The sequence below is a fragment of the Danio rerio genome, chromosome 4, assembly GCF_049306965.1.
Source record: "Danio rerio strain Tuebingen ecotype United States chromosome 4, GRCz12tu, whole genome shotgun sequence".
NCBI classification, from domain to species: domain Eukaryota; kingdom Metazoa; phylum Chordata; class Actinopteri; order Cypriniformes; family Danionidae; genus Danio; species Danio rerio.
In genome coordinates this window covers 32,399,448-32,421,691 of record NC_133179.1, presented here as the reverse complement: position 1 = coordinate 32,421,691, position 22,244 = coordinate 32,399,448, and the positions used below count along the sequence as shown (strand labels likewise).

General features: G+C 34.7%; 2 protein-coding genes across 2 annotated transcripts in view; both read right to left on the bottom strand.

Moving 5' to 3' along the window:
* LOC137490091 (uncharacterized) overlaps positions 1-22,244 on the bottom strand; it is a 392,659-nt gene that overhangs the window by 63,101 nt on the left and 307,314 nt on the right. The gene's annotated exons all lie outside the window — the stretch shown is intronic.
* On the bottom strand, positions 1,494-21,213 carry LOC137490843 (uncharacterized). Its single transcript, XM_068219805.2, has 3 exons — positions 21,174-21,213; positions 20,309-20,459; positions 1,494-6,134 (listed from the first exon to the last, which is right to left on the bottom strand). The coding sequence occupies exons 2-3, from the start codon at positions 20,391-20,393 to the stop codon at positions 5,254-5,256; spliced, it is 966 nt and encodes a 321-aa protein (XP_068075906.1). The 5' UTR covers positions 20,394-20,459; positions 21,174-21,213; the 3' UTR covers positions 1,494-5,253.

Below are 22,244 nucleotides of genomic sequence, written 5' to 3'. Positions count from 1 at the left end.
CCATAGAGAGGGTGGTGCTCTGTAGTAAGGCCACAGTTGAATCTTTTCATAAAATGGAAGATATCTAGCCTGACAATATACTTCCATGGCCGGAAAAGATTTAGCACCACGAGTGCACCTGTGGAAAAAATAAATGTCAGAGGGAAAATATTAAATAAAAAAAAATTCACAATTCATTTTCATTTACAATTTAAAAACAATTACAAATAAAAAAAGACACATTTATCAAGATGATTACACAAACTTAATCAGAAATTCACTACAGTTTATGGTAAAAATTCAGATAAGAAAAGAAACTGCATTTTCTTGTTGTTTTTATTCAGATATTTGTTTATTTTTAAATGTAAAAAGTCAAATGTTTTAAATACAATTTTAATGATGGCGTCAGTATTTATTAATTAATAATTGATTTTCATCATTAGGAAAAGTAAGCATTTAAATTTTTGTCAAATGCACTGCACATTTAATAAGATTTCACCTGACTGACTGCAGCAATACCGGTCAACATAGATGACCTTAGACTCTGGCTCCCCAGCATTCTGGTAGCATCTGACGATGCCCTGCTCCTCCAGTCCTGCAACTTCAACTGTTGTAAGAACACTGTTCAAAAACCTGACCAAGCTCATTCCCAATGTTGATCATCCATGCTGCCGAGTCCCCAATGGCACGAGCCAGCTTTTTGGTAACCTGGAAATCAACCATAAAAAAGTATACATTTTGGTAGGCCCGAAATACATTTCCTTCTATTTGTCACAAATACACACACTTTTAGGATTACAATGAAATTCAATCTATTCTAATTATTTACATCAACTGCTGAAGATAAATCTTTTAGTCAAACCATCATGTATTGTACCTTTTTTGTAGAATCCATTTTCAGGATATGGCCATAGGTGAAGGTAATCACCCCTTTTATCTCATCCTGACAATGTCATTGGAGTGAAAAGTCTCAAACCACTGGGGGAGTGGCAGTGGCCGGAACGGTGCAGGTGCAGAAAAGGCAGGTACAGTTGCAGACTGGACCTGGGCAAACTTTTTCAAATGATGCTCGCAATCAGAGAGGTACTGGATAGTCCGTCGGGCCCACTCTTCACTGTGGACTTCTTCAACAGCAGCCTGAAAGTAGGAGGAACTATTCCCGCTTGTACTTGGCCTGAGGAAGGTCACACATTTCCTGTCCAGGGCTAGTTGAGTGGTAAGAACTGCTGGAAACAGGTTCCTGTGTGCCACGTCCAGTTGTGAAAGAATGTCCTGGCTCCATTGACACAATGGTAACTTGCATGCACTGCATCGTGGGTATCACCTCCCTGACCTTTGGGTAGATCTCTGATAGGTGCATCTTCCGGCTACACTGTGGGCATTTAAGAGGAATCCCCCAAATTCTCATCGGTGCCCACAAGAACATCCTCTGACGGAAGTACCATTCAGGCTCAGGAGGAGATGGCATGGGTGTGAAGTGGCCAACGAGTGGCCTGTGAAGAAGAAGTGGACTCTGGAGGCAAGGCATGCTTTATTTATAGAGCACAATTTTACATAACAGTAGTTTATCCAAAGTGCTTTACAATAAAATAAACTAGACAATAAAAGTAAAAAAAAAAACTGGTATTAAAATACAAGGTAATGTATTTGTTTAAAAGTAATACTAAAATACAAGTAAAAAAAAACAACAATAATAATAATAAATAACATGCATGCGTCACTCAAAGGCAAGAGAGTAAAATTAAGTCTTTAAGTTAGATTTAAATGCATCCAATAAAGAAGAAATCCTGATGTTCAGAGGGAGACTGTTCCAGAGCCTTTTGGCCGCAACACAGAAAGCTCGATCAACATTTGATTTGCAGCGAGGCCGAGGGACAGACAAAAGAAACTGGTCATGGGATCTTAATGGTCTACAAGCTGAACAAGGCCTAATAAGTTCACTGACATAGGCCGGGGCAGAATTGTGCACTGCTTTATAAGTGAAAAGAAGGATTTTAAAATCAACTCTGTATTTTATCAAAATCACACATTGTAAACTAAACCTCTAAACTACTTTTCAAAATGCAATAATAAGCAAACACAATACACCATGTCTAACAAAACACTGTAAACATGTTTCAATATGAAATTATTGTTCAAAACACTAACATGTTCTCTTCCAATAAAAATCATTATAATCGTCTGACATTAATGAAACTGCATTATTTTGTGTCAGCTCTGCTCTTATATTTGAAGTCTCTCAACAGTTTTGTTTTGTTGGGTTTAGTAAATGCAGGCATTTTCTTTTACTGCAAAAATTCTTTATAAAATATAGCTTTATAAAATTATAGCTTTATAAAATTTACAGTTTATGTAAAAAATACAGACACAGAATTGCTGCAGTACTGACTTTATTTGCAAAAGGACCACAGTTATAATAATATAACAAAGTAATTCTGCCCGGTCTTTTGCCACATGTTCTCATCCACATTACACTTGATATCTTCTATGGCCCGGCACGGTAACTGTGGTCCTTTGGTCTATTACGTTTCTCCCACGGCGAGATCCCCAGCCTTGTCAACATAAATAATTTCATGTGGTACTTGACTGGCCTCCAACTTCATGACTCTCTGAAAGTAATTATACACAGTGTATGGTAATGCAACATAAAAGAGAGATGAAATCAGACAAATAAAAAAGAGAATCATTAATATTAGAGGTGTAACGATATTAAAACCGAACTGAAATATCGCGATACACCAACCACGATATGTATCGTGAAACTCTCATGACGTACTGTGGTACTCTCGCGCCCCCCGCTACCCCTTGTTGAGGTTGACGTCGCTTGTCTCTACCTAATTGAACCAATTTAAACATCTTTATTTCATTACATTTGATTAAATTGTAATAGTAATAATGATGAGATTTTGTTCTAAATATTATATTCTTAAGTTAGTATTTTTCAAGTGCAAGCCATGTCAAGTGACTTGAGTGAGAGATCACTCGGTTACTACTGTATACGCAGGATGGCTGCTTCACATATATTGAGATTGCAGCTCCCTGTGTTAGGTCGCCTGTGTCGAAGCATTTTGGTTTTCCAGTGGAGTACAGGAACAGAATTTGTGTCATAGAAAAAGCGCACGCCTATGTGTCGTAACTTTCACGAAACTTAGTCATAAGAATTATTATGGTAATTTCACAATGTAAGGGTGAAAGCAAAAGACTGCAACAGAACTTCCAACTAAAGTGATTTAATGTAAAAAAGTGAAAGCAGAATAATGTCCAAATATATACAAAAAAGAGAAATAAAATAATAATAAAAATAATATAATAATGTAGCAAATTCAAACAAAGTAACAAACAAAAACTAGATAAACTCGAGTAAGGGGATGATAGTGAAGCCAAACAAAAGAAAGAAATATAACAAAACAATTCTAATTTATGAATTACCCCTTACCTCGCTAAAAACTGATCAAGAGAAAAAAAGTCCTTCAGCGCAGTGTGTATAATGACAACACTTCCCTATACTGAATAAAATAAACAAAGATGACATTCACCTCTTACCTGATGTCTTTAACAATACATTTTCTACGTGTTTGCAAAATGGAAGTAGTACGACATCTTCCCTTTCCACCTAACTCTGAGGTAAGAGTGAACTTGAGGAGATATAGGCTAGCTCAATATCGTCAGGAAAGAGCCAAAAAAAAAAAAAAAAACATACAAATTAATCTAAATAAAAATGAGCAAAACTCACTACATTTCTCAAAGTGGGCAAACGTAATGGAAAATAATTTTACCCAAACGAAAGTTAAGCATAAACAAGGAAAATCATAATCATGTCAGTAAAATACACCAAAAACGAGATCAAAGGAAAAAGCGCTCTCTCCCTGTCTTTATATCCCTGCGCCTTCTCCGCCTCGCCTCTAAAACGCAGCCAGCTGCAGACTGCAGTGAATGAGCGTTCGTTTGCACCGTGTGTTGTAGGAATGATTCTCCTTGCAAGGTGCTGCAGTCGTGGATATAAGCGATCTTGTTTCTCCCAGGATGATGGCAGATTTTCCTCTGACTCCTCTAACTGAAACTTTGAACAGTAGGCTACTCTTGCACTTTCTTCATTATTGGCCGTCTCATAACTACCCATTCTGCAAAGGCCAATCTCTGCTTTATCGCTGATCCGCTGCCCTGTTCTAATTATACGATATCTCCACTGCAATTAGCTAATTATAATGTTGAATGAGATCAACGAGATCTCAGTCAATGAGATGGCAGGTCTTGACATGAGGACTCCTGAGTAGCCACAGCGTCCTGGGGTAGCTAGCACAGCAACTTTTATATACCCATTGATGAGTAATGCCAATCTGGAGTCTTGTGATCATCAAAGTGTATTAATATTGTATTGTAATACCTGTCACTCTGCCTAAATCATAAAATATTCATCAAGTTTGTATTCTACTCAAAAAAGTAAATGTAGTAAACTAGAAAGAATCTTGAACCTAAAAGTAAAGAAACTTTACAAAAAAAGATGCAAAACAGGACAATTGAATGGGCTTTCTAAACTTGAGGCCCTGGTATACTGCAAACTAACCGTCCTGGAGCTTTTTGTCCACGTGTTTCTTAAGCTGCATCGAATGAGCGAAACTCTGTAGACACTGATTAGATCTGTACGGTTTCTTTCCAGTGTGAATCCTCTTTTGTGTTTTCAGATGTGTTCACTGATTAAACCTCGTCACATTGTGAACACTTGTACGGTCTCTCTAGTGTGAATCGTCTGGTGCAGTTTCAATTTTGGCGCTTTAATAAAAGTCTTCTCACATTTAAGCACACATATTCTTTTACACCAGTGTTGATCTTCATGTGATTATTAAGGTTTGCTGATTGGTTAAAACTCTTCCCACACTGAGTGCATGTCAATGGTTTCTCTCCAGTGTGGGCCTTCATGTGTTTATTAAGGTCTGAGGAGTTGCTGAAACTTTTCCCACACCGAAGCTGCGGTCACACTAGAGTTTGAGCATGCAGAATTCTGTTATACAGTGCTGCAAAAGAGGCGGGATTAAACAAGACAATTAGACATAATGAGCGATTGGTCCATAATTTACATATGTCCAGAGAGGTCATGTTTTGATTTCCCATTAGTCTCACACTGTCAAGTGATGCGATTTCGCAGATCAGAGTTCACCAAGCTTGAACTTTGCAATGCAGTGAAAACTTGATGCACGAACTTGCATTTCTGGTCTGACGCATTTGCTTGCGTATATATGGAAATCTATGGGGAGAAAAGTCCAGTGTGAGCGCGACTCAAGTGCAAGTAAATGGTTTCTCTCCAGTGTGGACCCTCATGTGTTTATTAAGGGTTGATGAGCGTCTATAACTCTTCCCACACTGAGTGCATGTGAATGGTTTCTCTCCAGTGTGGATCCTTATGTGTTGATTAAGAGATGATGATTGGCTGAAACTCTTCCCACACCGACTGCACGTGAATGGTTTCTCTCCAGTGTGGATCCTCATGTGTTGATTAAGGTGTGTTGATTGGCTGAAACTCTTCCCACACTGAGTGCATGTGTATGGTTTCTCTCCAGTGTGGATAATCATGTGTTGATAAAGGTTTGATGAGCAGCTGAAACTCCTCCCACACTGAGTGCAAGTAAATGGTTTCTCTCCAGTGTGGCTCCTCATGTGTCGATTAAGGTGTGATGAGCAGTTAAATCTATTACCACACTGAGTGCATGTGAATGGTTTCTCTCCAGTGTGGATCCTCATGTGTTTATTAAGGGATGATGAGCAGTTAAACCTCTTCCCACACTGAGTGCATGTGAATGGTTGCTCTCTAGTGTGAATCATCATGTGGTTATTAAGGTATGATGATAGGGTGAAACGCTTTCCACACTGAGTGCATGTGAATGGTTTCTCTCCAGTGTGGATCATCATGTGTTGATTAAGGTATGATGATTTGCTGAAACTCTTCCCACACTGAGTGCATGTGAATGGCCTCTCTCCAGTGTGGATCATCATGTGAATCTTATGATCGCCTTTTCTTCCAGAACTCTTTCCACACTGAGTGCAGGTGAAACAATTCTTGTCTCTACTTTGCAAAATACCATCAGTCTGTAAATGAGTTTTTTCCTCAATTTTGACATGATGTTCCTCTTCTTTACTCCACTCATTCTCTCCAATTAGGTCTGAAATAAAAATAAATAAAACATTAGTTTTCATTAAGTCTTAAAAATCTCATCAAAAGCTGAAAAGTGAAAAGACACTGGAAACATTGGCTACACATACTGAAATTTTGATGCACATTAAAATGTAAAATAAATCAGATCATATTTTATTCAGTCCATTAGCGTGTACACATTTAAGGAGATTCAATTCAATTAATCTTTATTTATCTAGGGCTTTTACCATGTAAACTGTGTCAAAGCCGCTTAAAATAGAAGTTATAGTAAATTAAAACTGTGTTAATCCAGTTTTCAGAGTTTCTTACATAATTGATCATAAAAGTCATTTTGGTCATATTGATAAGACATATTTGAAAGCTGTAAATAATTATTTTTATTATTTTTTATATAATCATAATTACTAAAAAATGTTTTTCTAAAATTTGTAAAGCAAACAGGGAATACTTGTTCATTGTGTGCCTGACTGGTAAACGCATCAGAAAAAAGGTTCTGGAGTAACAGCTGAATATTAGTCTCGCAGACATGAGACATACCTGTACAGCATCTGCATAAAGGCTGAAATAGCACCTTTCCCCTTGTGTGCTATTGGGTCATTTCCATCCATTCTGGGGTGATTGTAAGGCTTAATTTGGCCAAAACGTTCTCGGTGTTTAAGCAAATGGACTAATATTTGGGGACATTTTATTTTAAAATATTCTGGAAAAATGCTCCATTGGCCTCTATTATAACATTTTTTATTTGATTGCAAATAAAATACAATAGAAAATAATAATAACAACAACAACACTGAAATCACTCATAAGCATGTAAATGAGAGTAATAAATTCATTAAGACACAATGAATTCCCCATCACTTGGAAAATGCTTTTAAAAAAAATTCTCGGCAAATTAACTCCCTTTTTGTTATATTCATGGCTGTTTTTTTCTCCAGTGGCCTCTATTTAGGGATGCACCGATATGGATTTTTTTGGCCGATACCGATAATTCTTCAGACTTGGAGGCCGATAGCCGATATGTCAAGGCCAATAATTATAGATATTTCAAAATGGTATATTTTTATACAGCAAACTTCTTAAAAGATTGAACTGCTCTTATGAACTGAATAGTCTTTACTCAAAGCAAAAAAGCTATAACTTTAAAATTGCAAGGTGATTATATACCTAAATTCACCATTTCACATAAATCAGCATGCAAACAATCCATCATTCCTTTTCTTCAAAAAGCAAATTAACATGCAACTTGACTGTTGCATAAAAACAATAGGTTAAATAACAAAATGGAATTTAATCATGAAGCAAGCAAAATATATTTAAATAAGATGAAAATGAAAGAGCTAAGGACCGAAACCAGCTCAAATGGTCTTGAATAAAACAGTAATGTACACATGTACAAATGTCATGTCCGAAAAAGCCTTTTTTAGAGGTGTATTGACAGTTTAGAGCCACCGTACAAGTGAACAGCTAAATACGGATAGTATGATTTAGTACATTTAGAAAATGCGGCACAGATTCATCCTTTTGAACACGTGTAGGTGCTGCTTGTCAATCAGACAACGCTTATGCGCTTATTCTTGCTGTAAATTGCAATTCCTCTCCCCCGTGCTACAGTGTGTGTGTGGTGACAGCACTCACACGCGCTTGATATAATCAATATGAATATTCTGATCAAACTGAATACAATCTTACATCAACAACACATGGCAAGCAACGAGTTGACAATAACAAATAATCAGATTACAAACATCCGTTATGTTTACACGTGTTGTAAAATGTGCAGGTCCTTTAACGGGACTGGGCTGCAGTTTAGGGGTGTGTGAAGCGGAGAAGGAGAGAGAAAGGAGGAGCGGTTTATGTTTAAATTCTAAAGTAGCATAAGGTCCATCTTCAAAGTTAAAGTCACCTGAGCATCACCTTAAGGTGAGAAATATGTATATGAAAAATGTTACACGTTGAAAGGTGAGTGTATAAAGCAGTCGTAATAAAAAAAAAATCATTCATTTTATTTCAGGAAATGGAGAAATGAACAGACCAAACTATTTGATTAAACAGTTTTTTGACAAATTATACTTCTTAGCACTCTTCCATCTCTTTTGTCTGCTTGGGTCACTGCGATTTCCTCTGGGTCAGGCTGCAGGTAGAGTGTCACCATAAAAGGATATCTTTTGGTATCTTTTGTCCTCCAGCAAATAACAATGTAGTGCCCAGTAATGATTTGATTGTATAATACAAATATAATAAAAATAAACATTGTGTAAAGCAACATTTGCTTCACAGTTTTTTTTTTTACTATATTTGTATTATACACTTGAATAATTACTTCCTGAAAATCAGCCATTTAGCCACAACATGGTGGTGAGGTGGGGTCATTACATATGAGCTGGTAAGTGGAAGCAGTAATGAGTTTAATAGTTGAAACACCAAAAGATTAAGGACAGAAAATTAAGTTTTACCTGCACATTTATACTATGGACAGATTTCATATTATAAGTGTCCTTTAGTGACAGATGGAGCTTTAAAACTGGCTGCAATTAATGCACACAATAGCATTTGGAAACCCTGAAAAAAATTATATTAAAAAATGTAGGTGTGTGTGCGTGAATGTATGCATATTAACGACGTCCTACATCTTAAATTATGGACATATTTTCCTACGAAAGACAAAGCTGCCACTTCTAGTAATGTTATACAGAAAAATGTGAGGGGTGCAGAAGGAGAGAAAAACACAAGATCTGTAAGTGAGATTTGAACTCACTCCACTGTGTGCTCCGTTGTTCATTAACGACGCACTGTCCACTACACTATTGGCGTGCTCTGAGTCAGCTGTGTAATGACACGCAGTGATTTATGACCAAGGAATAGGGCTGTGCAAAAATATCGATATATCTATTGCGATAATTTATTTCATGATCGTGTATCGTTAGTCCAACCTGAAGTATCGATTCATGTTGTGCCAAACAACCTCCTCCTTTGCTCCAGTAGATGTTGCTAACTCGCTATCAACAAAACGCTAAGTAGTATGGTACCAGCAGTTAGCAAGAGTGAGCATAGTGGAAAATATAAAGGAGCATCCAGCTTTTAGAGCTGACGTGTGGCTGCACTTTGGCCTTAACACTATAACAGAGTGCTGAATTAGAAAGAAAAAAAAAAGCCATTTGCAAGCTTTGCAAATCTATCTTAAAATATTCGGGAAACACTACGAACTTGCGTCATCACTTAACAAGACACCATGCAGATGAATTAGTGGCACTGCGACCTCAACGAAACCTCTTGATTCAAGGAAAACTTCACTGGATAACATCATCAACAAGCTTCTGTTTGCCTCGACTAAAATTGCAGTTACTGAAAACTGCTTAGGAAGAATGGGACATAAATTGGAAGGTCCTGTCATTGTAACAGACAACACGTCAAACATGACCGTGGCAGCACAGCTGGCCGGTTTGTTGCATGTAAAATGTTTCGTGCAAGCCATCAATTTACCCATGTGCGACCAGTTTTCACAGCATAATGTTTATATTTTGTAGTGGAAACCATGCTCTTTAAAAGTTCTCTCTAGTTGTCTTGACAACACAAACTGCTGCTCAGGGATGAGCCGCGTGCAAAACACTTGCGGCCGTTAGAAACCATTCGATCGGTCCTTTATGCAGTCAAACTAAAAATATATAAAATAATATTTTTAATCATTTAACTGATACCATTAATTGGTTACAAACGCACCCTTTCGGTTAATCGATTACATTGAGCATAACAACTTGCTTATAAATTGTTTATTTAATTTATATGTGACTTTAGTGGCATAATTATTTTAGTTCAGTGTAAATAACAATATGCATTTAATTAGAGCTGTGAACCTACACTATTCTCACGGTTCGGTTACGATTATCATGCCATCGATTCAGTTCAATTCGATATTTCGGTGCATCACGGTGCTTTTCATACAAAGTTTAATATTTTCTTCACAGCAGCAGTTCTTGTATTAAAATGTATGAATATATTTATATATTATTTGTAATACAATTTTGTCATTTAATACAAACAGTCAGATATATAAACTGTAACTTTAAATAAAACGAGCATTAAGCAAATAATAATATAAACAAACATAAATATCCAGCTCAATTTTTGATCCTTGTCTAGTTCTCTTATACCTCTTTGATTGGTCAGACCCTCAACAAAAACGGTTGCGATTAGCTCTTGCACGCTGTGCTCTTCACAGATGAGTGACACTGAGCGGCAGGCGGTGATCTCACAGCTGATGTATGATAGACACGGTGGAGAAAACTCTGCAGATACCCGCTCGTTTCTTTATCCAGCAGTAATGGTGTAAAACAGCCGAGAGGAGAAGAAAAGCCATGCCAGCAGGTCAAATGGGCCACTGTGTGAGTGTGAGAGAGCAAGAGCGAAAGAGAGAGGGGCTTTTGTTGTAAATGTCAGTGAAAGACTGATCCAGCAACCACACACAGTGAAATTGTGCACAGTTTGAGTTTTAAGTAGTTAGAGCGTTGTAAATACTCGCGATCGCCTTCTTCGCGACAGACCGCATACGAGGTAAATGATGTCAGTAATAAACGGTTATGATTATTACTGAACCGATACCGAATTGTCCGCGTCTGCATCACGGTGCACAGAAGAAATGATTAGTTTTGACACCCCTACATTTAATACAGTTCTGTGAGTTCTCTGTTCGAGAACAGTGCAGTTCTAATGAATTGAAATGAATAGAAAATAAATAGGAATTTTAATTTGTCTGCTGACTTCATCAAGTTGTCAATATAACATGACACACATACTAATACAAACTATTGCAATATATCACAATATTTATTGCATCGCGATAATCGCAGACCCGCGGTTTGTCATATTTGATTTCAAAAGGTTTGTTAAATACATTAACGATTCTTTTAAAAATATACATTATAAATTTGATTATGAAAAGAACTATGCACTTATAACCCTCTCACAATGAAAAAAACTTGTATCTGTGCTTCTACGTCCATAAATATTCTCATCAAAAGAGCACGCAATGCTCAGTTAACTCTCTGAAACAGACAAACTCTGTTCAGAGAGCAAGTTGCTATGGCTACTTAACATACCCAGAAGTTACCTTCGATTTTGAAACCAAAGCTGAGGTTATCCACCTACTTACTTTCAAACTTACGCGGGTATGTCACATAACCTGCTTTCTGGAACAGCCCCCAGGAAATGTTTACACTTGTAATATTTTTCCTGAGACGATTTAAAGCAAAATAGACTATGACAATCAATCAAACACATCTACAATGATAAGGAACATGGTTACTTACTGAGTTATTAACTCACAGCAATACCACATGAAGAAATGACAGACTTCGAAGAAATAAACAGTGTGAGGAGAGATCCATTATAGTGCACTGGGCAAGTCTGAACAAGTTCCATCTATGCGTGTAAAACAACATGGCACTTAAGATTTTAAATATAAAACTTAGTAATTTGGTAAAACAAAAAACATTAGAATAAAGACAACACTGTTCTCTACGAAGCACAATGTGTAATTTCAACATAATTTATTTAATTATGATCATTTTAAATGCATTTTCTACTGAAATTCTCATTACCGAAACATGTCCAGGTATGTTTGAATGTGTGTTGTGTTGTAATTTAAACAAATTATCATATCATGAAAATTTCAGCATAAAAACAAATGAATTGTTCTAATAGATTATCTTGTGAATAATTGTGAATGGTGAATAACACTAAGTGTGAAAAACAAACACACTGCATCATACAAAGTTAAGCCTTATAATCATTCAAAGTTTAGCCTGTAGTCTTTTTATAGCTATATGTACATTTACATTTAGTCATTTAGCAGACGCTTTTATCCAAAGCGACTTACAAATGAGGACAAGGAAGCAATTTACACAACCAAGAGCAACAATGAATAAGTGCTATAGGCAAGTATCAGGTCTGTAAAGTCTAAGAAGGGAAGTATTAGTAGTATTAGAATTATTTTTTTTTTTTTTTTTTTGGGTACAGTTAGTGTGATATTCAGAGAGGCAATTGCAGATTAGGAAGTGAAGTGGAGACTATGTAGTATTTACTGTAATCAAAATAAAAAAATTAACACTTCAAATCACCTTGTCAAACAATAAATATCGAAGCCTTGTTAAAAAGAAGTATTTTAGCTTGTCTAGATCCCAACCTTTTTGGTTCCCAACCTTTTTCTTAGGCCAGTATATATATATATATATATATATATATATATATATATATATATATATATATATATATATATATATATATATATATATATATATATATATGTATATATATATATATATATATATATATATATATATATATATATATATATATATATATACTGTATGTGTGTGTTTATTTGTGTAATATTAATATATAATATGTATAGAAAATATAAATTAATCAGTTTTAACTTGTCTTGGCCTTCAATAAATTTAGGTAGGCTTTGTCATACTGTCTAATCTTTTTCTTCGCCTCTGAAGAATCACTGCATTTACGTTTCTCTGGCGATTTTGTTTTGATTTTGCCTTTACAACACATTGACAAGCACATTGCGTGAGTGAGCAAAATTTAAATAATTCTTTAAAGTTATTTATTTTAATTATTTTTACTGTTATGTTGGAATTTTAAGCATGTGTTTTGATAATATATATATATATATATATATATATATGTATATATATATATATATATATATATATATATATATATATATATATATATATATATTGGTACTTAAAAATACATGTATAATAGTAGGGCTTCTCGATTTTGGGAAAAATCATAATCACGATTATTTTGGTCATAATTGTAATCACGATTATTCAAAACGATTATCAGTTAAAGTCAATATTATTAGCGCTCCTGAGAATTTTTTTTTTATAAATATTTCCCAAATTATGTTTAACAGAACAAGGAATTTTAACAGTATTTCCTATAATATTTTTTCTTCTAGGCTTATTTGTTTTATTTTAGCTAGAATAAAAGCAAGTTTAAATATTTTGAAACCAATTTAAGGTCAATATTATTAGCAATAAATATTTTTGATTGTCTTCAGAAGAAACTACTGTTATACAATGACTTGCCTTATTACCCTAATTAAGCCTTTGAATTTCACTTTAATCTGAATGCTTGTATTTTGAAAAATATCTAGTGAAATATTATGTACTGTCATCATAGCAAATATAAAAGAAATCAGTAATTAGAAATGAGATATTAAAACTATAATGTTCAGAAATAAGTAAAAAAAAAAAACTTCTTTCCATGAAACAGAAATTGGTAGGAAAAGGGTTGCTAATATTCAGGAGGGCTAATAATTCTGACTGAGTGTTTACGTAGTTATTTTCCACCCTGCAAAGGAAAGAGAGATAAATACAATAGAACAAAAATAACTTTGCTTTAAGCATCTTCACTGTAAGAAAAACACTTTAGCTACAGCAGTCCTTTAGTCAAGACTAGTGAGGGATTTTCTCGTTGTTTGATTAATAATCATAAAAACAGGCGGGAGCAGGAATATTTCTCACTGTCTCTTTGGTTTCTCTTTCACATGTCTTTTGATTCTCAACTCGTTTGTTTATTACACAAATGAGGGTTAATATAAATAATTACTAAACACCGTGTTTTGACACCTATTTGACCATTAAAGTGCTAACGTTAATGACTTTAGATGTCTGCCCTCCTCTGCTCGTCTCAGTGTGCGAATGAGAGTGAATGCTGACCGGCCGCATGCTTCTGACTGAGTGTGCGTGCTTCACACACACAAAAGCACGCGCTCTTTCGCGCTTCCACGTGTACAACTGGAAAGGTGGCGGTATATAATGCAATAATCGTTTATCTCGATTAATGCTTTTTTATAATCGTTTGAAATCGAATTTCGATTAATTGTATATAATCGATTTTCGATTAATTGTACAGCCCTATATGATAGTGGAGCATTTTTATGCCTTTTTCTACCTCAACGCTTATCCTCTCCCAATGCTTATCCTCTTGGGAACCACTGGTCTAGATGTATATTCAAAGTCCCAATTCCGTAGTAATTCCAAAACAAGAAAGGAATTGACAAGCAGCATTGTAGAGGTAGTAATAATAGAACCTAGTGATTACACCATGTCATTGCATGTATTTATTAATTAATTTATTTTTACCAGATGGCGTAACTAAAAAGGGGTTGTAACTTATAGTAAGCTAGAGAGGTTAGCAGTTAACGACATCCCTTTGAACCATGCGAGATGTCATAATGAGATTTTATTGGGAAGATGGCTGAAATGCTAACAAGAGAACAATTTCAGCAAATGTTTTCATGAGTTTTCTCCAAATTTGTTATATAAACCTATTCACTTGAAATAATATATTAATTAATTTAGCAACTTGATGACTTCTTCGAGTGCATCAGGTATAAAAGCCTCCACAAATTGTGGCTGTACATTAATATCTGGGATAATTGGGTTTAGGTGTGGAGAAGGTGTAGATGTTAAAAACTGATGTACATCGTTATCTTGCCGGCAACATAGTTTTGAGATGTAGGTCTCCATAACGTTAAGTTATGCCTCTTGTACAAGTTACACCCCCTTCATGCTATGCCCGTCTTGCAGTCTGCATAAATATAAATTTACAACAGTTGGTACTCTACAGGTGTTCCATCTCTTTTTGACCGGCTAAGACCACAAATAGTACAAAGCTGTACTAAAGACCACACCAGATAGCGAGGATGATAATTTATTTCAGCTTATCAAAGCTAATGAAAAATTTTCTTTGAAATTAAAGTTTTGTTTCTAAAGCCTTTAAAATAAAATTGAATTTTGAAATTCAATGTTGTTGTTTTTTTTGTACATTAAATGTTTTTGAAAAAATCTCATAAGTGGTATACTTAAAATCAATGGTGAAATAATAAACCTAAATTCTAGAAACTATTTATCATTACCGCAACCAATGTTCATTAAGTGTTATTTCATTATAATTTTTTTATTTGTTTGCTTTTCAATGCATGTGCCTAATCTACCAATTATGTCCTTTAAGGTTAGCCACATCATTTTGAAAATACATCAGGTTTTATAAAAATATATATATAAAAAAAAAAACTCTTGTCGGTTGTATGGTGTTTCAACAATCAAAAAAACAATCAAAATAAAAACCCTTTTAATTAAAATATAAATGTTATTTTAAAATCTCAAGTAACTCCACATGACTGTTAGTAATCCCTTTTTTAAAAATATCAAAGTGAATTTGTTTTTTTAACAAAGTCGATTTTGCAGACTGTTGCGGAAATTAGATTTTTTATTACTAATTTTGGAAATTATGCTCAAAATGGTACTGAATTATATGTGTTTTAATTAATGTTGACAAATGCTCCAGACTTTGTTACAATTATCTGCAAAAACAAAATGTTAATTTTAACATTTTTTAAAAATTCATGTTTGAAATTTTTTGAATCAGTTTTCGTGAGAATAAAATATATACACACACACTTAGAGCTGTGACGGTCACCGAGACAACCGCGTCACCGCCGTGGTCAGTTGCCACCGGCTGTAGTACGTGACGTCACGCACTTTAAAACACAAATTACTGTTATGTTGCCAAGTATTACATATCTGTTAGAATATAACATTAGGTGCGATTCAGCAAGTTCAAGTTCAACCATGAATCTTGTTAGAAAACGAAATCTTACATCTGGGAACATTTTGGATTCATGCCGACCGAGAAAGGTGAACGAATCAATTTAGATTAAGCTTTTTGTAGGGGTTTTTTAAGTGTTAAAGTGTGTTTTAATATTCACTGCTAAGAGTCCAAACACTGAAGAGCAAATCCATCGATACGCAGATCCATGGGTCCCTCATCATGCAAGCCAGTGGCGATTGACGGCGAGGGAAAAAAGCCATGTAGGCTTTATCAACTCATGTCTTCTAAATGCAAAAGCCCAGCTCAGCCAGGCATGGCAGAGGCATTTGCAAAAAATGGCCAGATAAAAAAAGAGAAAGTGATAAATGGAAGACATTGATGACAAATGGAGCAACATATTTGGTAACTAGTTAAGAACGCGCCGCCCCGCAGCGTAGAGAAACCTGCGTTGCGAGAAATGGGGGCAGCGAAACAGAAACAAGAAGCCCTATCGCATGGTTGTAAAAAAGTTTTAATATTTATAATATTTAAACAGGCTGTCTGTGCATTTTTGCTACAAGCACACCGTCTGACAGTGTATTGCTGGAAACATTATAACCCCATTCTTCACTTAAACCGGACAAAGTCAACATGTTAGTTTTTCTGGCAAATAATTTAAAATATGAATACAAAAGGTGGAGAGAACCTACGTTTTTTTAAACATCTGACTTATGTTGTTACTAGGTTAATATTTACTTTTTACTTATAATTATTAATATTTATATTACACTGATTAGTAAAGTGCCATTTAGGCTATTTGTTAAGTTCTTTAAAAAATGTCACGTTTAATTATTATTACGGTGTCAAGCAGTTAAAGTTATTTAATATTTAACTACAATATTTATAAACAGTTTTGTTTTTTATTAACGAAAGTTCAAAAATAAACACGTAGGCCTACGTTTATACGGATGTTTTATTTATTAATATTTAATTAAGTTAAGTTATTCCTTAATTTTTACATGAAAGGTCAATTAATTTAGGCTACTTTATTTGTTGATGTACGGGATCATGGAACATGTTTGCCAGTAAATAATGCTCTCACCACTTTAAAAAAATAAATAGATAAAAAAGAAAATAAAAAATGCAAGCGCTTAATCATTTTTCACAATTGGATTCGTACGTGTAATAAGCCGAGGCTATATTGCGCCGACAAGAACCAGCCCTAAAACAAAGTCTAGAGAGAGAATTAATATTAGTTAACATAATTGATTATAAACACGAACTGCGTTGTATGATAAACGCCTCACAATGTCGTGATCCTTTCTGAAGATAATCCATGTTGTCACCGTCTCCCCAGCCAGGTTTTCATCTGCTTTTTTTTTTCTTCTTCTCGCTACAAACAATGAAGTAGCGGCGCCAGACCAGTGGTTTAAATTATATTTTACTCTCCTGATTTCTTTTCTTTTTATTAAAAAAAACAGAAATGTTTAAAGTTTTCTATTGCATATATATTTTTAAAGATTATCATTCAGCTTACCTGCAGCGAGAAGTTGTGTGCTGGGCAAATCCCCTTTACTCATGCTACCTATTTCATTTATGACACTGTAAACTTGACTTGACAGGCTGATCATCTTTAAACTCAAAAGGTATTTTTAACTTCTGCATAATGTAATGTTTCTTATTACAACTGTTAGCGGTGTCAAAATGAAAGCAATTGAACAATAAAAAGGGGTTTGTTTTATCAATTGTATAGTTTAGTTTTAATAATAATGTATATAATAAAATATAATATTGATTATTGTGTAGACTACAGTGTCCAACAAAACATTGTGATTAGGTTAATAGACCTAATCCCTGACTGAAAAACGAATGTGAAAATGACAGGCAGTTGCGTCTCTGCTAAAATTAATTTAAAGACAAATTTCTTTTGCATTTTTTCCCCTTTAGAGGATCAAGAGAGCTGTATTTAAAGAATTATTTAACTAAAACATGAATTGAATGCCCAGTTCTTTCACGTGTAAGTTTAGTGCGCCTCCACATCTGCGTTTTAAAGTTTACAGGTGCACCCTGACGTACCTGACGCGGGGACCAGATCTCTGCACTATTGCTTTAATTTCACAATTTTCATAACTGCATTGCATTTTCATATGGTAAAATATCAAAATTTATGTTCTGAAAGTAGTAATGACGGGAGTGTTAGTAATTATTGAAAGAACTTTCACATTTGAGTGAGCTTCTGTCACGTGTTATTTTAGTATGATGGAAAAAAAATATTTAACAAAAATAGTAATGCAGTATTTTTCGCTCTGCCAAGCCTTCTCTGTTGCTGTTGTGTAACAGCATCATGCTTCAGTTACCTTTTTTCCCCGGCCTCACCCTGCCTCCGACTCCTGAACGTCTCACTCACTCACTCACTCACTCACTCACTCACTCACTCACTCACTCACTCACTCACTCACTCACTCACTCATGCGGGCATGTACTGCGGTCTCATGAGGAAACGCAGCTTTTTGATATAATGTTTTTCTTGTTCCCCGAATACAAATCTTTTTTCAAGTATTCATTCGAAATAGCCTAAGTATTTGTAAAAACACGCTATTCGTGCTTATCCGAATACCATATTCGGGTTCTGCTCCACCCATAATACATATAGCCTATATATATAATTTTTATTTTTTTTTGCATCGCACCCTCCTGCGATGTGACTATCGCGGATGCACACACCGCGATTTCGATGCTGAAACGATGTATCGTGCAGCCCTACCCCGAATCGAACGTCACTCAAACCGCCCACTTCAGCGAGAATCATGCAGATAAAGCACATCATCACGAAACTATTGAAATTAGGACAACCAAAACAAACAAATGACATGTTACTGTACAGCAGTACAACGCATGTCTATACGCACATGCCTGTGTGTTTTCATTCATCATATTCATTTACTCGCCGACCGACTATTGGCATCGAAATCCAGTGGTCTTGCCACCAACAGAGGGACCCGGCGCAGGGAGCGCACACATCCATAATATAACACCACATATATAAAATTCTCCGTTAATAACTCGATACAAAATTTATTTTATAACATCCTCTAGACCGAATCTGTCCAACATTCATCCCAAATGCTCGGAGAGAACTGAAACATGATTTTTTTTTTCCTATAGGCTTTATGACACTTAATGGGTGATTCCCTTTATTTAAAGATGTTGCTTATTATATCTTAAGGGAAGTGTTCAGTGTTTCAGCACATAAGAGCAGCACGTAATAAAATACAGCCTATATTTCGTTGCGCTCAGCAGCTATGCACTAATAAAGCTCTTTATGTATTTAAAATTTCCTTTTTTAATTTTACCACGTTATATAAAAACATACACACTTGTTTGAGGACACAGAACACATTTTGAACTTGCAGTTTTCCCCGTCTAAACAGTGCTGCGCAGCTGGAAGACAGAAAAAAAGTCGCCTAGTTTCTGCGTTCACTCACCCCGAAAATGCTCTGTTTGCATGATTTGATAAATTTCATCGCATCCAAATACTTTATAAATAATATTGTGTTTATTTATTTATTTTTTTAGAAAATATCTAAAATCTTTTTTTCAAAGAGGCTTTTGAAAAATGAAAGTTTAATATAAATTTGAAACAGTTTGATATAGTACCTAATTGTTATAGCTATAGCTTTTGTTAGTTTTATATTGGTTTATTTATTTAATGTGATTTTATTATATCTGATATTTGTAATTATTTAAATTATTTCAATATAGGGCTATTTTATCTAGATATGACACTATTGTTTTGAGCCTACAAAAGTGGACATGAAATTTGTAAAGTTTAATGTCTTTCTGTTGTATTCATATAGTGTACTATCTCCAAAATAAATTAAAACAATAAAAATAAAAGAAAAAAGCTGCGTGGCATCACTGGAGCTATTAATGGAGCGCTCTTTTCCTCTGTCTCAGTCACACACAGTCATCTAAACGCGCAAAAACACTTATTAAACTTGACAAAACCTCTTGAAAACCTTTACTGTCTGCTGTGTCTTTAATATGGTGTAAAGATTATTATGCGTTATTGAAACATCAAAGAGGTGCAGCAAAGAAAAGTCACTTATAAAAACTATCATTTTATGCAACAGCCTTACATTTAAAAGAGAAACATAAGGGCGATCATATGCAAAAAAGACCCCAGCCTATAATTTGTTCCAGATGTTTTCTTTCCCTTATTTATTTATTTGTTTATTTGTTTGTCGCATGTACTCGTGTGCGATCGGAAAACTGTGCCCGCCTCTCCTTTCACTCCGCCCCGAATCCCCGGCTGGCCCTCTTTGGCCCAAGGTATTCAGCGGCCCGAAAAAGGCCGGCTGCTGGCCCCAAGAAAGCCCCGCTTTGGCCCGATTAGGCCCCGGAAGTGACAGTGGAAACGCCACTGGCCTTGGCTCGCCCTGGCTCGCTCGCTTTAGGCACAATAGTGGAAACGCGGCTACTATAGAGACTTCTAAATGAATGAATGTGCGAATATAAAACAAACTTTACCGCTATATGACTGAGTTTGTGTTTAAGAATGAAACCAACCTGTTTGTTTCTGCAGATCTTCCTGTTTGATTGTGAATGATTCTTCAATCTTCACATCTTCACTCTCCTCTTTAATAAACGCCATCTTTATAACAGTGTGGAGATCAGTCGCTTCAGCAGAATTTTTTCCTCTGTGTTTGGACACTTTATCCTGTTTTAAATGAACAAAACAATAAAAATGTTCTGTTTAAAATGAATAAAACAATAAACAGGAATAAAATAACTTCTATTCAACACTTGCTTCAACAGTTACAAAAAAGAAATCAGGTATGTCCAAGCATAGAGGTAAAGTTGGTTTTATATTCGCACATTCAGACTTTTCTCTTAATAATATAATTTCATTAAAGCATTATTTGCAAACTCTAAATAGCAAAATCATATTAGCAGCCAATGACTATCAAAGTACAGCATTGTTCACAGTCCAATAAACAATGTTGTTAAGAAGTCATACTTGCATGCTAATTCAAATGGAATATTCAAAGTAACATGGTAAACAGTATAGACTTATAAATGAACGAATGTGTGGATATAAAACCAACTTTACCTCTATAGTCAGAGCTATAAAGAATGAGCTGATTAAAACCAGTACTCCGTTTCTCATACATAGTGATGTATATTTAGAATGGAATGACATCATGCTATTTAATCAATTAAACCTTCATTAAAACTCCTATTACACACGGTTTCTGTTTATTTAGTTTATTCAAACAATAGCCCTCATTACTGTGAGTAAAATACTACATAGTGTTCAAGTAATGTTGTCAACAGCAGCATTATGCATTAACAGCATAATTTAGCATTAGATGAAAAAAGCCTAAAACTTTAATCTATCGCTTTATATAAGTGTAAACGCTTTAAAACAAACCTTTCTCCAGCTGAATCCAGCGCAAGAGCGGCGCAGACTTATGATGTCACATCACGCCAAAATAAAGGTCTTTTCTTTTGTTTCGCTTTTTTTTTGCTACTTGCTGTTGCAGTCATGACTTCTTGATACATTTCTCGCTCGTTTTCCACTTTCTCTCCCTCTCTCTCTCACTCACACACACACACACACACACACACACACACACACACACACACACACACACAYATATATATATAAATATATATATATATATATATATATATATATATATATATATATATATATATATATATATATATATAATTCAGTATTTGGAGTTGATCAAAACCTTTACTCTAAACATTTTTTTTAATATTTAAGTTTTTATTGCTGAGAGATACAATTCACAACATCAATATACATATGCCACTTTTACATTTTTTTTACAATTTAAATTCCCCAATCAGGGACCAAAGAGAAAACACAAATTTCTTCAGGACAGCAACAGAACATATTCCTCTGCCTTATTTTCTATTATTCTAATCAAAACTATTTACAGAAAAAAAGATATATATGAAAAAATATATGTATATACACATATACATATATACATACATACATACATACACAACTCACATATATACATACACACATATACATGCATACACATACACACATATAGGGGCAGTATAACCAGTAAAAATAAGTCTTAAAACTCTATAAAAGAAAAACATTTGGTTGAATGGGAGTAATGTATTCAATCCATTTGAGCCACAAGTCGACAAATATATCTGTTTGGTTGTGTACATTGTATGTTATTTTTTCCATAATGAATATATTTTTCAAAATATCTATCAAATCTTGTATTTGTGGTGGACTAGGTTTGTAACAGCATCTAGTAATGGCTTTCTTACTTGAAGCAAGGATAATTCTATACATATATTTACTTTTTCTATCCAAGGAATCCATTGAAAGCATACCTAGGTGAAGTATCTCAAAGCTAAAATCAATTGAAAAATTTAAGATATATTCTAAAGTATTATGTATCTCTTTCCAAAAACTTCTAATGTTAGGGCATCCCCAAAATATGTG

Coding starts and splice junctions, on each gene's coding strand:
- LOC137490843 (XM_068219805.2), bottom strand. CDS start 20,393: ATGGCGTTTATTAAAGAGGAGAGTGAAGATGTGAAGATTGAAGAATCA. Junction 6,135..20,308: donor AGATCTGCAGAAACAAACAG/GTTGGTTTCATT, acceptor TTTTTATTTCAG/ACCTAATTGGAGAGAATGAG.